Source organism: Strigops habroptila, chromosome 11 (assembly GCF_004027225.2).
Source record: "Strigops habroptila isolate Jane chromosome 11, bStrHab1.2.pri, whole genome shotgun sequence".
Classification (NCBI taxonomy): domain Eukaryota; kingdom Metazoa; phylum Chordata; class Aves; order Psittaciformes; family Psittacidae; genus Strigops; species Strigops habroptila.
The window spans coordinates 13,646,509-13,663,187 of NC_046360.1; the positions used below are offsets into that span (position 1 = coordinate 13,646,509).

A 16,679-nucleotide genomic window follows, 5' to 3' on the forward strand; every position below is an offset into this window, starting at 1 on the left:
TAAATGAGAAAGGGGAGTTTGAACAGCCCCGAGGGAAGAGGAAAAAAGCCTCACCAACAAGCACGTGGCACGGCTTGAAGAAGCTCTTGTGCCCTGGAAGGTCAGAGCATTGCTGGGCTGTGCCCAGTGGTGTGATTAGGGACTAATGAACCAAACAAGAGTGGCTTCAGAGAGACACCCATGAAATATGAGGGTGGTAAATGCCATTGGAGTAGGCATTGACATAGAAAGACCTGGAACAGATCCAAACAATCCCAAAGTCCCATCAGCATTGTTCAACATTCAGCTAGTGTCAAATGCAACCTGCAATGGCCACACTCATCCCTTCCCAGCCACGGCCAAAAAGCATCAGGAGCATTCCAGCTTCAGCATCTTATTTGGAGGCCAAACACAGTTCAGGTCTGCCAGGAGAGCACAGGCTCACACACAGGACATGGGTTTATCTGCTGGGACCACGTACAAGGGGAGCATGGGACCCATGGGATGAAAGTGCACCAGCACAGGGGCTGAGTGTGTGAAGGGTGCTTTGGAGACTGGTCTGAGAAGGCTCCATGAGGGTATATTTGGGTGGAATATGCTCATAGTGGGCACAAAATGCCTCTTTGGATTAGACTGATGTAGTCAGAGTGACGAGGAAGAAGGATCCACTGAGGGAGAAGGGGAGGGTTATTCACAGCCAAAGCTTCTTCCTTCACCACTTTGCAGCATGGCAATGACATGATAGTTTCAGGGAGCCTTTTTATTTCAGAGATTTTAAAGTTTTCATGTCCAAGTACAGAATAATGAAGACATCAGAAATGCAAATGAAATGTTTTGAGCCACACAAAGAGATTTTGGCGGCAGCGAAGGAGGTGGGAGGAAGAGAATTTTCTCTTCAAGAACTGCAAAATTAAGGGGTTTGTTCCAATGCAGGATAGAGCCTGAAACCTTCATAAACAGAATTCCTGCTCTCAGCACACTTCCCCCTCTCGGGGCTGCTGATGCTGCTTTTTGGACCAGAACTGCCATGTTTCCATCATGCTGTTCATGTTATGGAATAGACCTGAGAAGGAAAATAAATACTGGCAACTGAGTGGAGGGAGGAGAGGGAGGGAAGATGGGACATGACAATCTCCCTAGAGCGCAGAGGGAAAAAACAGACCTGGGTTAGCTGGCAGTGAGTGAATCAAACTCTATTTTTGTTTTCTAGCCCACGGTGAGCCTCATGGCAGAAATGCCAGCTCTCATCATACCTTGCACCCCATTTCCGTGCCCTGTGTTGTGATTGACTTCATTGCAGATGGCTTGAGCCAAGTAGCAGACATTGAGCCATGGTCACAGCCCATCCCCTGGGCACGCACCATGGATCCAGGGCACCTTATAGCGGGAAATCAGCAGGGAGCAAAAGCCAGGTCATTGCAGGGACAATTCCCCAGGGAATGCAGACCATGGGTGCAGCAGATGGAGATGAACTGACTTTTCCTCCCAAATGCAAACTTCACAGTTTCCAGTTTTCCTTGGAAGAAACATTAGAGACAAGGGCTGGAAGCCCAAAGCATCAGGTGTAATTTGAATCACGTTTGGCAAAGCCCACCTTGAAGAGGAAGTATTTGGCTCCTTGTGAAACCCTCAGACATGCACCATTCCTTTCTGCCCTAGGAAAGCTGTCACGGCTCTGCAAGCCGGACCCGCTCTGACAAAGTGCCGCAGGCTGTGGAGCTCAGCGCCAGGTGAAGGTAGAGACAGAACAGGACTGGTACCGAGACCAGTGTCTCCAGCTGGATCGATGGTCAAGCAGTCCAGGCTGTAGGTGTCAAACTCAACCTTGAGCGAGGTTTTACACCCTCCTGGTGTCTAGGGAGAGCTCTATTCCTGTATTGACTAACGTCAGCTCTGCTTGCTCCCTCCCAGCCTGCAGAAGTCAGAGCCTACAGCGTGAGAGCTGCATCAATCTGACCAGGCTCACTTATTCTTTTGGACATCTCTTTGGCATTGAGCAACAGTCCCCCCAGTTATCCCCTCCCTATTGCTCCCTGACCTTCCTGCATTCCTTCTATGGACCAAGAAAACTTTCACTGCAGAAGACCTTCACGATGCCCCAGCTCTGCCTGAGACCAAGCCAAGGAGATGAATCACCTCCGGCACATCGCAGCAGTGGGAGGAGAGGTGGCTGGAAAATGCCCTTTACCTGGCAGAGCGGCTCTCAACAAGTTCTCCCTGCAGTATATCTCCTTCCCCACCTCTCTGCTCAAGCGCAGGTCTCCTCATTCATAGAGTCCTACCTCAAGAGCGAGGCTGCAGCTTTTCGTTATGCAGAAGACTGAAGGTTGATTTTGACTGAAAAATGAATTTTCAGTCCCAAGGTACAGAGATTACACAGATATTTTTTTAAAGGGTATTGAAAAAGGGAGTGAGTGGAGCCTCGGTGAAGTACCCACTTTGCTCATATTCTTCCTGGTTTCACGTCCTTCAGTTTAAGTGAATTCAAAGTGTTTGGGTTTAATCTTTCTCTGAGTAAAAGCAACGGAAAAACCCCACAATTTTCATCCCTCTCCCCAGCTGGAGCAGAATTCCCTCAGAGAGAGACACTGCAGCTGGTGGGATGGGGATAATGGGGACGTAGTTTGAAGGGAGAGGCTGTACCTGGTATCAATGCTTGGGATTGTGTCCTCTGGGGGCTTTGCTGGGCTGCGACCTCCACTGCAGCAGCCTTAGCAAAGACAGAGGCATAGGGGGGATTTTTAAGCACTCCTGCACATTCTTTGGGCCTGTAGTCAAGATTTCAATACTTTGGTTGCTTAAACCAGGTCCCCCTGGGCTGGATTGATACCGGATTAAACAATGTGCAGTCCGAGTAGGTAACCCTCAGCCTTCCAAAGCCAGCGCTGGGCTCAGGGGTTAAATTACCTCCTATTGCACAGCAGAGTCCAAACCCAACCGCTTCTGAAAGCAGCCAAAGTTTCAAGACCTGGTAAGGGATGTCAGGAAAGGATGTCCCCAGCATACCCTGTCCTATTGCTTTTCTCAGACGTCTGCCACCTGCTGAGCAGATTTGTTTTCCCTCTGACTCAGTGTGACCACCCCAACGGGCTTTGAGCAACCGTGTCCTCCACAGGAGAAATGCATCATCTGGGAAAGCAGGAATGAAGACGGAAAACACACAGTGTGGGTGTTGGTTTGTGATGGGAGTGATCGGGAGCTCAGCCTGGGCTCTGGCACTGAGCTGTGCAGGGAAATCACCACAGGGATCCTGCTCCTCCCCAGCTCTGCCTTTCCCCTTTGTTGTATCTCATAAAATAGATGAATACAATCTTTTCCCCTCCCAAAGGAAGCAGGTGCAGGAGGGGAACTTGGAATTACAAATCCCTCTGTCACTGAACCGAGATACCAGCTTTGGCGAACCTTTTACAGCCAGTCAATACGCGAGGGCAGCCACAGCCTGCGCAGCACTTGACACTGCTGAAATGTGTTCAGGGACTTGGGGAAAGGCAACAGGAGAAGGCAACCTACCATTGCTAATAAACAGCCAGGAGGCAAGAGAGCTGGCACCAGGAAATAGAAATAGGTACTAACAACAGCTTCTGCAAAGTGTGAAGGGCCACCCGGAGCTGCTTCGGCTCCAGAGCAATGGTCTGCATAATGCTGAGGAAGATCAGGAGGACACCACCATGCACATGGCCCTTTGCTGAAATAGATATCAGAAACGAAGCAGTTCCACCCACATGACAGGACTTCGCCCTCCTCAAGAAGCCAGGGGGCAAGCACACACATGTCCCCACCCTTGTGATAGATGTATACACATATAGAAATCATTAGCTCGATCTAGAAAGAGTGGAGGGGATGAACAGGCAGCTCCGCTGTTGGGTTTCAACAAGAGATGGCCATTTCTGACCTCTTGATGGGAAACATCCCCCTCCTTTCCAGAAAACAGAGCTCCCAAGGCAGGTCCCACTGCCTTTGCACAGAGGTCCCCTCGGCTTCAGCTGGAGCCAGACCAGGGCTCCCCTCTCACTTCCCCACTCGAGATCCTGACTACCAAAAGCACAGAAGGTTCTGAAACTCATTTCTCTTGGGAAGCATCATACTCTGCCAATCTGACCTTCCTTCTCCCTCTTTGGCAGTTAATCAATAGCAGATTTCGACTGGACGGCTCTAACGCAGCACAGCAAGGACAGATGATACCATGAATCTTATTTGGCAGATGGGGAAACTGAGGCACGGGATTTTGCTTCAACTTAAGACAAATGAGATCAAGAACATGGAACAGAAGCAAATCCCAGTCCAACCTGTGATCCACCACATCACATAGCTCAGCCTTCCAAGAGACAACTCTTGCTGTTTCCCCGATTTCCCACTCTTACATCTTTCTCCCTTTCTCCCACCATCTGTTCCAAATTTTCCATTACTTTTATCTTCCCCTCATCAACTCTTTCCCCCCTGTTCTCCATCCGTTCCTCTCCATCTCCATCCTGCTGTGTCAGACAGCAGCCATTTGTGGAGAGGTGCTCACCAACACCCAAACCAGCCACGTTGGGTAGCCAAAACCACCACATTTCACCAAAGGTAAAAAAGTTATTTAGGGACCTACCAGTCTACCTGGACTTCTATATCTCTTGTCTCTACCTTGGAGGGGGCATCTCCATCGCTGTCCTTACTGCTGCTCTTCAGGAGATCCAGGACAGGCTCGATTTCTTTGAGAAGTTCATTGTCTTCCACGCCACCGTTGAGGCAAGGGTAGCCACAAGCACCTGCCTTCCCCTTTCCACTGCCCTGCCCTTTGCTGCTGGTAACAACGCCGTTAACATGGACCATCGGCTCCACCTCCTGCCCGATCTCTCTTGTCCACAGGGAGCCCATGGTGCGGTCGGCTGCTCGCAGTGGCTGCTCTTTGCTGTGTAGGCTTGGGTTGGACAAGTCAACCGCCTTTGGAGCCGGGCAGAGGGGTCTGGTGACACGGATGGTTTTTGGCGTCCCGTCACCTGCAAAAGTGGTCTCCAAGTGAGTGGTGAAGCCCTCGGGGCCCCGCAGGATGAGGACCACGTAGGTCTCAGAGGCGATGCTTCTCAGTATCTCCAGCGCTGTCTCATAGCTCACGTCCACCAGCGGTTTGCCATTGACGGCTAAAATGATGTCCCCAGCCTGGATGAGGCCACTCTGCTCTGCAGCCCCTCCCCGGATCAGGTCGGAGATGATGACGGGTGGCTTGCTGACGCGCTCCTTCACCAAGAAGCCGAGGCCGCCCACCTTGCGCTTGAAGAGCCTCACCGAGATGACGTTGGGCTGTATCTGTTGCACGCTGAACACATTCTCTTCCATGGCAGCCCCTCTTTTTCAAGCCTGCAGACCAGGACCTTGACACCCGCTGAGCACAGAGGAATTCACTGTCCGAGATGCTTATCCACACTGAGGCAGGGAAGGGACAACTCTTCGGCTTTTGAGCAACTGACCTCACTGCAAAACTCCTCTGGGCTTTGGCTGCAGGCTGGCTTTCTCCAGCATACTCACTGCTGCCTGTCTCCGTAATGCAGCCTGGGGAAAGCAGGGTGTATCACCGGTGGAAAGCAAGGCTAGGAGCAGGGCTGGGCATCGCAGGGGCTGGAGGGGACAACATGCCAGCTTCCAGTCAGCCTCTGGTCCTGTGCTGGGCAGAGGAGGGGAGGCAGCCCGCTCACTTCACCGACATCCCTGAAAGCAGTTCACGAGCCTCTTCAGCTAGAAAGGAGGAAGAAAAGAGAAGCAAACAACAAAGGAGAAAGAGAAGTGAGACAGGGCAGGCGTAAGTGCCGGCGCAGCACGGGGCTCGGCACACCACAGACACCCCCGTGCATCAGCCCGTCCCCACACATGCCACCCCCCGGGCTGCGCTCCGGAGCCAGGCTGCAGCTCCCCATCGCTCTGGGCTTTGTTTCCTCCACCCCTCCCTGCCAAAAGCAGCACCATCTGCTCGGCAGGGGCTGGAGAAGTGCGGGGGGAGCCCGGGGAGGGGGAGCCAGGCTCGGACCCTCCCTACTTTGACCATGGGGTGCCAGTCTGGCAAATGGGTAGAGAGGCGTGGAGCTCAGCTCCGGTGCCGGCTGAGGATCTCATCTCCATGTGTTTTCCAGAGTATCCAACAACCTGATGGTTGAGGCGGATTGCGGTGAGCAGACGGGGGATGTGTGTCCCTGCCCAGGATAAAACCCATTCCATAGGTGCTGTCACACCAAGAAGGCTTTACTCTTTCTAGTAGCAGCCACAAGCAAATCAAGGCAGAAGAAGAGGACATTCAGCTCCCCTTACCCCGAGTTACAGCAAGGCACTTACAACAGCAAGTGCTTTCAAGCCTGGCTACAGGGAGCACAGCCTCAGCCTGGCTCAGCTCCTCCTCTCCCCATATTTCAAGCCTGGCACAGGGACACAGGAGGCAAAGCTCACACTCCCCCGTGCCCAGCCCTGCCATCCAGCTCTGAGCAGTTCCCAAACAAATTGCTTTAGCTGATGGAAAACCATCTAGAGGAGAACATGCAATGAGTTTACCCAGCTCTCAGGGGAACCTCATGCATCAGGGCATGACTTTCTACAGCCCATGCGTGGCTTGAGGAGCCACATCTCATTGACTCCTGATGAGACCCTGGTTCTTACATGCCAACGCTTGCATTCGCTAACTTCAGCTCCTAGACCCTCTCTGCTTTCCCTTCTCATTTCTTAGATGCTCTGGAGAACGTTTCTCTCTGGGACTGTGCCCTGACATTTAGCAGCAAGCTGAAAGGCAGATGCCTTCTCTTCTTTTTTAAATCGGAATTTTGGGGAGAGAACAGAGGGCACTAGATCTGCAGGCTGGAGGCACTGGCATGCCAAATAAAACACTCTCCTGTCACCCAGAGGCAGCGCATTTGGGGCAGCATTTGACCCTTTAGACACCGATCACTGAGTCCCCCTCTGCCAGGAGCTCCCTTCAACTCCCAGATGGGAAAGACAGGGATCTGAGGAGCAGGGCAGTGACACCAGCCCTGGCATTAACTCACTTGAGCACTTTAATCTTCATGTGATGAAGGCTGCTGACCCCAGCCTGGCTTTTTTGCAGGCGAGTAAAGAATAGAGCAATTAGAGAGCGATAACCCAGGCTGATGGATTTAACCCCTATTGCCCTTCTCCTGCCATTACTCATCCCTGCAGAGCAGCAGCAGCAGCATGTGCAGGGTTAAATGTCACCTGAGTAGGTCAGTGGGGAGTCACCTCCTCAAGGCTAATTAACCTGGGTGACATAAGCCCTAATTGCCCGGTGACTTCCCACAAGCGGCCCTGGCCAGAGGTGGCTGGAGCAGGACCTCTGGCAGGGGTGATGGGTTATGCTACCTCACAGGGTTTGGGGTACCAGAGCAGGACGTCTCCAGATCCTCAGGCCACCAAGGGAGGGAAGGTGACATATCTGGGAAGGATGGAGGGAAGCAGAGATCTGCTTCTTAGGGGAAGATTTGTCCTCTTCTCCTCCCTTTCCATCCCCTCTATCCCTTTCCCAGCCAGAGCCCACTTTCCCCAGCGGCACTGGGTGCAGCAGGACCCTGTCCAAGCCTTCCCTGTCGTTTGCAGGCTCTTTGGTGCCAGTGCCAAACCGCAGGACCTGATAGACCTTCTCTCTGCCCAAGCTCTGTTTTTTCCTCTCCCTGCTCTCAGCAGCACATCAGCACATGCCCTGCATCCCCCAGTCACTCCACTGGTCCCCCTTACAAATGAGGTCACCATCACCCTGACATCCATGAGCAGGACTCATTTCTTACGTATTAGCTGACACCAGAAGGACAAACCAGGCTTTGAAAGCAGTATAAGTACCACACAAGTGCAGGACTGTCGTCTTCTCTTGCAGGGGACAACCCTGTTATTAGCTCTGGATTAGTCACCAGCTACAAACATCTTGCAGTGGGTGAAGTCTATGTTCACATCGTGCCTATCTTGGTGGGGCCAGGGCCACCTCGGGGACTGCCCAGCCCAAGCCCCTGTCACCACCAGGCATCCCCAGCAGCTCCTGTGGGCAGATGGTCAACAGCTAGAGGAGATGATGCCTTCCAGCTTGTCTCAACTCCTTACTGCTGTGCTTGCAGAGGAGCGGAGCCATGCTGAGCCTCACCTGCCCCAAATAGCTGAGAAACACCAAAGTATTTACAGTCACTCACTCTTCTCCGACCAGGCCAATTTCCAATTTTTCCCTCCAAAACCTTATAGTAAAGCTTATAATCTGTTACATATAGACGGGCTGGAAGACAAGGAACAACATTATGTGCCTGTTCAGGATTTTTATCCTCCACCTTCCAACTCAAGCCTTTTGTTTCCTTTTTCTCAGCTGCCTCCCAGAGTAAGGAAGGTCACAAAAAACCCAGAAAACAGAGGGGCAGGCAAGGAGATGGAAGGCAACCTGTCTCTAAGCCCCTGAGCCTTCTGTTCCTTTGGGGAAGAGTCGGACAAGCATTTTCATAGAACCATTTAGGATGGAAAATAACCTTAAGATCATTGAGTCTAACCCTTTTCCAGCTACAGAATCTTGCACAAACTCAGATTGAAGATTGGAGGGAGCTCAGGAGACAACCAGGAGCACAGGGAAGACTTCCCCAGACACCCAGCATGGGTCAGAGCTTCCCCATGCCCAGCTCCCAGTGAGTCCCAGGACATTGGCAGGTTTGTTCCCAGAGGGAAGCTGAAAGATTCAACCCCATGTGAAGCGACAGGGAGATGGTGGCTGTTTGCAATGTGGATGAACTCTGCTCAGCTCCACCGAGCTCGGTTCTCCCTACGAGCATCATTAAGACTCTGATTTATGAGCCCAAGAGCAGTAGCACATTTGCCAGGTCGTACATGTGAAGCTCCTGGAGGTGTCACGTCTAAGTCCTCAAAACCCATGAGAGCAGTGTGCTGAGCAGGGTTTCACAGTGCTACTTGGGGGGAAAAATCTATTTATTTCATCCCTGAAAGGCAGTGGGAGGTGGCCAATGCCACAGGCAAAGCCAGGTTCAGCTCCTTGCTGAGCCACCCCAATTGGATAAATATCCATGAACAGTGCCATCCCACTCCCTGCCTCAGTTTCCTTCCCCTTCCCAAAACATAAACCCAACTCAAATCACAGAGGAGCAACAAACCGTGTAGAGCTGCAAACTTGTAGCACCCCAGACAAGCATTAACCCTGATCTCAACAGCAATCCACACTAACAATGCCTGTTTGGAGGCTTTCATCAGTGCCGGGAAGAGCAGCACAACAGGCTCCCTATGGCAGCGACAAAGGCATTTGCTTAACATACAAGCCCTATGAAAGGCAATAACAAGAAGCTTTTAGAGTCGCCAGATAACATTTCAAGCAACAAACTCCAGCACATATTTTAATTGGCTGATTCGATTTAGAAAGCAAAGTGGAGGAGAAATCAATCTTAGGAGCTTAACACAATCTCTTAACTCTCCCAGCCAGGGGCTGCAAGTGATGGTGAGTTAGAATGTACCCAACAGCAGCCCTCAGCGTGGGCACTTGGGTTGCCCTTACCCTCACAAATCAATTCTGAGCCTTGTCTTCGCTGTGGTAATGGCTTATATTTCTATGTGCCAGCTTTAAATGGACACCATTGTCCTATTTAATTAGTTTTGGTGGGATTTATAGCATTCAAGGAAGAACCCCAGGGCTGATGGATTTATGCCCGTTTAATTTTTACGACCCATGGAGCACCAGTGAATCTGATGAGGAGTGATGGGATGCAACATATGCACAGTTACTGTAAACCTGTGTGTTTGTGCAGCCGAAAATGGAGCATTAAAGTGATTCACTGGCAGCCAGCTCGCCCATGCCAGCAGTTCTGTGCTCAGCTCCCGCTCGGCTCAGACCGACGCCACGATGTATCTGTGTACATGGCCTTTTAATCCTGACATTATATAGACAATGCTCCCCCAGCTATCTCTAATTATCCACCTCCCACCAACCTGGCCAAAATCCACCCAGGAAGGAACAAGCCCTTTTTCCTTCACAGCCAAACCGCGCACTCCACTTCTCCCCATCCCCAGAGCACCACGCTGGGAAGTACCTGTTTCACCTGGACCACAATGTTTTATTCACCCCCAATAAACCTGATTTACACCTAGGAGTGAATTAAAGAGGAGGCACTTTGCCATCTGTGCAACACTCTAGTGCTAGTGCTCAGTGTCCAAGGATGCTGTGGAGCTTCTGGACAGCTCCATGCAGCCACAGGAAGCAGTGGGCTTGGGAAGGATGCTGCCAAAGGGATGAATGGCTGTGGACTCAGTCCTGGAAACCCCCTCACCTCCCTCACATCAGCAAGGCACAGATGTTTGCATTGAAAACACTCCTATAACTGGTAAAAGAACAGTTAATAAAATAACTACTTGCTTTCCAGTATAAATAAATCCGTGTCCATTCCGTGAGAGGGTTCATTTGCCCCTAATCAGGGGGTTGCTTTCTGGAAAGCAAAACAATCCGTGGTTGCTCATGGGCACATCATTGGGCTGCCCTAAAGCCCCACAACATGCACATTTATCCAACTCGTTGCACTTGCTTTTGTGTTCATCCCAACTGTCTCTCTCCGGGGAATTAAACAGCCAAGGAAAGCCTGGTCCTGCTGGCCGGAGGAGCCACTAGCACACCTTGTGGGCAGGACTTAGATGATCATTGTAGGTCCCTTCCAACTGAAGTACTCTATTCTCTATTCCGACCAGCATCCTGCACACTCCTTATCATGGAGCATCAACACTAGAGTAGGCAGAACTGCACCAAAACTTTGCTGTAATCTAATGAGGTCCCTCATCCCTCTTCCCTTCAGCCCATCTGATACGAACCATACCTCTCCAAGCAGATCTCAGGCAATCAGTTTAATGTTGCCAAGACAACTGTGTTGACAAAATTCCCTCATTTTTTTTTTCCCCCGGATGACAGAAACAAGGCTTTGTTTTAATTTGGAGTTCAAGGCTTAACAGATTTCAGTAACACGCCTGCCATTTCTCTTCTACTGTTTCTTGGCGCCTGTGGTGTGTGGCTGAAACAGAGTTTAGATAAACCCGTCAATTCTGCCGCTAACCCTATCTAAAACTGATGTTCTTATTAGGGTTCAGCCCATCTGTAAAACATAAATTTCACCACCATCAATTTGCCAAGAGGATTGGAATTACACCAGCGACTCCAGTTTGACAAATGGGACCTGTATTAACACCACACCGCTTTGTCCTAAACAACAAAATAGGTAGATAGGAAATAAATGAGAAAATGCCACTTGATGGATGGTCTCGGAATCCAATCGCAGCACGAGAGGGGGATCGTGGTTCCATTTAGGAAAGAACAAGAAAAAGGGAATTCAGAAATCACAGCAGGTTGGCAGGAGCTGCAATAGCTTCAGAGCTGCCAGCCGGCATCAATAGAGGCAGCGACAGAGCTCTCAGCTCAGAGTCAGTCCAGGAATTCAACTCCCGGCTCGTCTCAGCAGCTCACGTTCTCGTCCCCTCCTTTACTGCTGACTCCTCAAAATCCTTCTAGAATAGCATCAAATTTGCCTCCTCTAACAAGCCAGTGGGAGATGCAGCCCAATTAGGACAGTAAATAGCAATAAACCTGATTGTCACCAACTTTTGCTGAAAGAGTGACTCATGTCACTATTTAAAAACCTCAGGAAAACATCGGGCTCCTTACGGCACAAGCCTGGGTTCCTCGGTCTGGAGGCACGAGCCAGCTCCCTGTGAAAGCCTACTTACGAAAAAGGCTATGGGATTCTCTCTGTTCCCCTTCTTCAACATCAAAAGGGGCAGGAGGACTCGAGGTGCGATTCCCTGCTGATGAATTCGGTACATGGAGTCAGAGCAGAGCTCTCACCCTCTGTGCACCCGCACCCTCGGTGACTATGCAAGGCAAAAAGGAAGATAATTTGTTCCCCCTAGTTTCTGTCTGCACTTTTCTTAGGGTTTTGCATTAGCACTTGTTGCCATAGTATCAACAGCGGCAGCAAAGGTCTCAGGGAGCCTCCTGGGACCCATTCCTTGTCCTAGGAAGGGCTCTGGCTCTAATTCAGACAGGATTGTGGGAGATGGAAGGATGGAATTTTCTGTTTCCTTATTTTTGCTAAAGGTGCTGCTAGTGGGAGCAAGGCCTTTCCTGAGCAGCAACATCATCCTTGCTCCACTAGCATCCCTGGGGCTGGGAAAGGGGGACAGTGACAAGAAGGCCATGAGCTTGCTGAACCCCAGTTTCCATGACTATTGTGTATATAATGGAGCAAGATTACTATGGAAAGGTTTAAAGAGACAATGTTAAAGACAGAACCTTTCTAACTCTTTCCTTGAAAATTAAATTGTGGTGAGGCTCTGGCACAGGGTGCCCAGAGAAGCTGTGGCTGCTCCAGCCCTGGCAGTGTTCAAGGCCAGGTTGGACACAGGGGCTTGGAGCAACCTGCTCTAGTGGAAGGTGTCCCTGCCTGTGGCAGAGGGTTGGAAACTCATCAATAGCAGTATCATGGGGAGAGGCAGCAGTGGGGCAGGCTGGCACACCAGGACCACAGTCCTGCTGCACTCCATTGGGGCTGGAGTCATTGACCGCAACATGCCACTGATATTTCCGATGACACATTAATTCTGAAGGCTGGCTCCTGCTCTGGAAAGACTGAGCTTTCATGACTATCAAGGCAAGGAAGAAGTGCATCTTTTCAGCATGTCTGAAAACATAGGCTTGATACTCTGCAAAATAGGAGTAGGACAAGCCTGCCCTTGAAGAGCATTGCAAGAGCTCGTCAAGCATAAAGAGTTGCCTTAGCATAAATACCTCCCGGTTTGTATATACACACAGAGTACTTGCAGGTTTCCACACTCTGCATATAGCACCAACATACTGCTAACATATGGGCTTTCCAGACTGTGTGTTTCTCATGCTCACAGCCAAATCCTAAGTACTTGCTTGGCATCATCTCAGCACTTCATTCCACTTGTTTTACAGCTGCCTTGGAGGGTAGCAATGCGTTGGGTCAGGTATCACACACAGCCCATTGCAATCCACTTGGAACAAACATGTCACATCTGGCTTCAACCAGAAAGGGACTGACAGATCCTTCCCTCTTCAGGACACAATATGTTTATTTTTGGCTACGTACAAGAGATCAGATCACATATATAGATCTGATTTAGTGCACAGATACAATCAGAACAGCGTGAGTACAGCAAAGGCATTTTAGCTTCATTTGGAGCCTCCTCTCAAAACTGGTCCCTTCCTATCGGGGTTGTATTTCTTTAGTCAAAATTGATGGTATCAACAAGTATCAAACAATATTCTCATTACTCAGGAGAGGTAGATGCTAATCTATGCAAGCTGAGCTCATGTGACTTATCAGTTACTATATATAGTTGTTTTCAGGCACTGATTTAGGCAATCTGGCAGATTTCCTAAGCCTTTGTACAGATACACTACTGAAATGGAAAAGACAAAATACACGAGCAAAGCAGGGGGTGGAAAGAAAAAGCTGAGAGGGGTAAAATGTCCCCGAGGGAGGACCAAACCCTCCCCATCAGTAGGCACACAACATTAATTGCAAGTGAGGATTCAGCCCAAACCCCTCTGCCTAAGATGGCCTCTCCGGTACTCGCTCACGATCATTGCACTGACAGAGGGAATAAGCAGAATTCAAAGGGCACAAGGACTTGTCACTCTCCTTCGCTCATGAGGGAATGTAACATTTCTTGCAGTGCAGGTACCTGATCAGAGAAATATTCCCTCAAACCCCAGGTCTGCATAAGAAGAGACTTTGTGCTGGGAGTTTGTTTGCAAACACATGCATGCTTTAAAACAGGAGAGTATGTAACTGAGTGTGTAGCATCTTTAAGAAAATATTCTGGGTATTACGAATGAGAAAGAAATAGAGGGAGGAAGAAATTTCTGATGCAAACCCAAATTCTTTACAATAGGACATCCTCATCTAAGACCTTTAACAGAAAAGACATAGCCAGCCAAGATGTGCAGGTAGAAATCTCGGGGAGATGCTATTTTGAACAGCCCCTCTGCCCCAAAAGCTTCCTACAGCTTTTGTGTGATGATCCCTATAGATCCCTGCCTGAGCCATCAGCATTTAGGGGTGCAGAAGAGGAAGACAAGCTGGCATTTAAAGCAGTCGAGCCCCCAGCCACTGCAACTGCCCCTTGTAATCTCCCACATCTCCCGCTCCAGACAGCCTGTGCTCCCACGGGAAGGAAGGAGACACTTCCCCTCCATTGCGGTGAGAGGCGGATCAGCTCCTCGGGGACTCAGCGAGATAATTGTCAAGTTGCTGCCAGAATTTCCTCCTGACAGTCATAACTTGAAAGCGTTGGAAGAAAATGTCTGCACCTGGGCTGCGGAGCCGGCGCGCCTGGGGAGCACGGGGCTGAGACAGGGAAAGGCTCTGCGGGGCTGGAGCTGGATGGGGCGATGCACACCCACCCCAGCACCAGATGCGCCTCTACAGAGGTCTCTTTTTCCTCTGCTTTGACAGTAAAAACCAGAAGCTTTCTACTATCTACCGCAAACTAAGCCGAGAGTGAGCTCACAGGCAGGGCAAGCAAGGTTCATTTCCCTTGCTCCCTGTAACAACTCCCTTCTGCGTTTCAAGCGCATCCAGAGGGGACTATCGAGGTCCCAGGTGGGGAGAGGGAAGGGGTAAGAACCGACCTGACCCTCCCTGGAGGACAGGAGCCAGCCATGAGTGGGACATCCCAGGGCTACACACAGAGGGCTGGATCCGCATTAGGGTGTCTCTTTCCCACCTTGCTCTCACCCCAGCGCTCCGGGGACAGCGGGGACACTCCGGGTCATCCCCCAAACCAGCACTGGGGAGGTGGTGGCATCTCATGCGGCCCCGAGCCCTCCCCGACGGTGCCCGCGTTGTCGCGGGGGGAGGGGATGTGTCGCGACTCTGCTCAGGCAGCGATTAGCACCCGGGACAGCTCCGGCACGGCCCCCCCCTCGGGAGGGGGGGGACCGATAGTCCTGACCCCCCCATCCCGGGAAACTGCTTCGGTCAACTTCTACCCGCCGGGAAACTACCCCTTCGGGCCCCTGCACGCTGGTCCCCGTCTCCGCCCGTCCCTTCCCTCCCCGGGCAAACTGTCCCGTCCCCGTCCCATATGTGTCACCCCCACGGCAAACCGCCCCCCCATACAAGCGGCCCGCCTCGCCCCATCCCAACTTGCTGCAAAGAGTTACGGGGGAGGGAAATACCCATCAGCTTCGCTCCATTCCCGCAGCACCCCCAGCCCGAAGGACGCGGTGGGGGGGAAGCTGAGCACGGAGTTTGCAGCGGAGCCCCAGGGTGCGGCGGACGGCGGCGGGGGACCGACACACACAGCCCCGCTCTCCGAACAAGCAAAGTGGCTTTAGCCGGGCAGACCCCACCCGTGTTCCTCGCTCCCCTCCGCGGCGCGGGGCCCGGGGATAGCCCGGCCGCCTCCACCGAACCCCGGGCTCCTGCAGCCGGAGGCAGCGCCCGGCTGCCCACACCGGCAGAGCTGGGGACCCGCGGCTGTCATCCCGTCCCCAGCCAAGGGCACGGCGGCGCGGCGCAGCCCCGGTGCCCCGGGGAGCGCTTCCGACGGGCGCCCGAGGGAGCGCAAGGTCCCGCGGGGCTCCGCGCATCCCCCCGCAAAGTTTCCCGGAGAAGCGGCGCCCGGTGCGGGGCTGGGGGCAGCCCGCCCGCCGCCCCACCTACCGTGCGGCCGAGAGGAGCCGGCCCCGTCCCCGGCCCTGTCCCCGTCCCCGCCCGGTGCATCCCTCCCGGCGGCTCCGGGCGCAGCGGACGGACGGACGGAGCCCGGCGCGTCGCTGGGCTCGGCTGGGCTGGCGGGGAGGGAGCCAGTCCTCGCTGCGCCCCTTTATCCCAGCATCACCGAAACGAATCCGCTTTGACGTCCAACCCGGGTTTTTATGGGTGTGGAGCGAGCCGGTGCAGCCCTCATTAGGAGACACTCTGCTCTCCAAATCATACATCTTTTATATAACCTCATTTCCAGTGTACCTTTTCTTCCCCCTCCCTCCCCTTACCGGAGAGCATCGCTCCCCCCCTCCCCAATTCCCCCCCCAGTTAAAGAGCCGAGAGACACCCCCCGGCCCCCACTTGTTGCCGGGAAGCTCCGCGCCGCAGCCCGCCCCAGAGCGGGGCTCTGCCTGCCCCTGCCCAGCCCTGCTGCACTGGCAACTGCCTCCGGGCCCATGGAAAGCTGTATTCACACCCCCCCTTCCTGCTCCCAGCCGGGCTGTGCTCTGGTGGCTGCAGGAAAGCCCCCTCTTTCCCCGAGACCCACCTCCTGCCGGGTCTGCCCCTGCCCTCTCTGCACCCGGGGCAGACGGCACCAGCCCCACTGTGATGCCCTGAGCACCAAAGCTGCCTGTACCTCTGCTGGCAAAGACGAGGCTGGACCACGCACAGGTTAGGGAGCAAAGGGGCTCCTCCTCACCCCATCACCCCATTTCTGACTATCTATCTGCCCCTGATAAGGCCCAGTGCAAGCCTGAGGCTTGACATCAGTCTCCGGGCTTTACAATTGTGCTCATTCCCATGGCAACAACAAACACACTATTATAGATATATAGTATTATATAAACGCAAGTGGGTTCTTGGGCAGGAATATGAGGTTCACCAGCTCACAGCCTCCTCCCAAGGCCAGGAGGCAGCTCCCACCGGAGCAGGGAGAGGTGGCTGCAGCCTGGTGAAGACACATGGCCCATGGATGCC

General features: G+C 52.5%; 1 protein-coding gene across 3 annotated transcripts in view; it reads right to left on the reverse strand.

Annotated features, from left to right (window-relative positions):
• NOS1 (nitric oxide synthase 1) overlaps positions 1-16,093 on the reverse strand; it is a 59,033-nt gene extending 42,940 nt beyond the window's left edge. The window contains exons 1-2 of one of the 3 annotated variants that reach the window (XM_030500349.1): positions 16,062-16,093; positions 4,568-5,691 (exon numbers count right to left, since the gene is read on the reverse strand). In XM_030500349.1, the coding sequence (XP_030356209.1) occupies positions 4,568-5,295 (728 nt within the window). In that variant the 5' untranslated portion in view covers positions 5,296-5,691; positions 16,062-16,093. Of the gene's footprint in view, positions 1-4,567; positions 5,692-15,656; positions 15,845-16,061 lie in introns of those variants that run through there. The other 2 variants (XM_030500348.1, XM_030500350.1) reach the window with 2 other exon arrangements.
• Between the last annotated feature and the right edge of the window lie 586 nt (positions 16,094-16,679).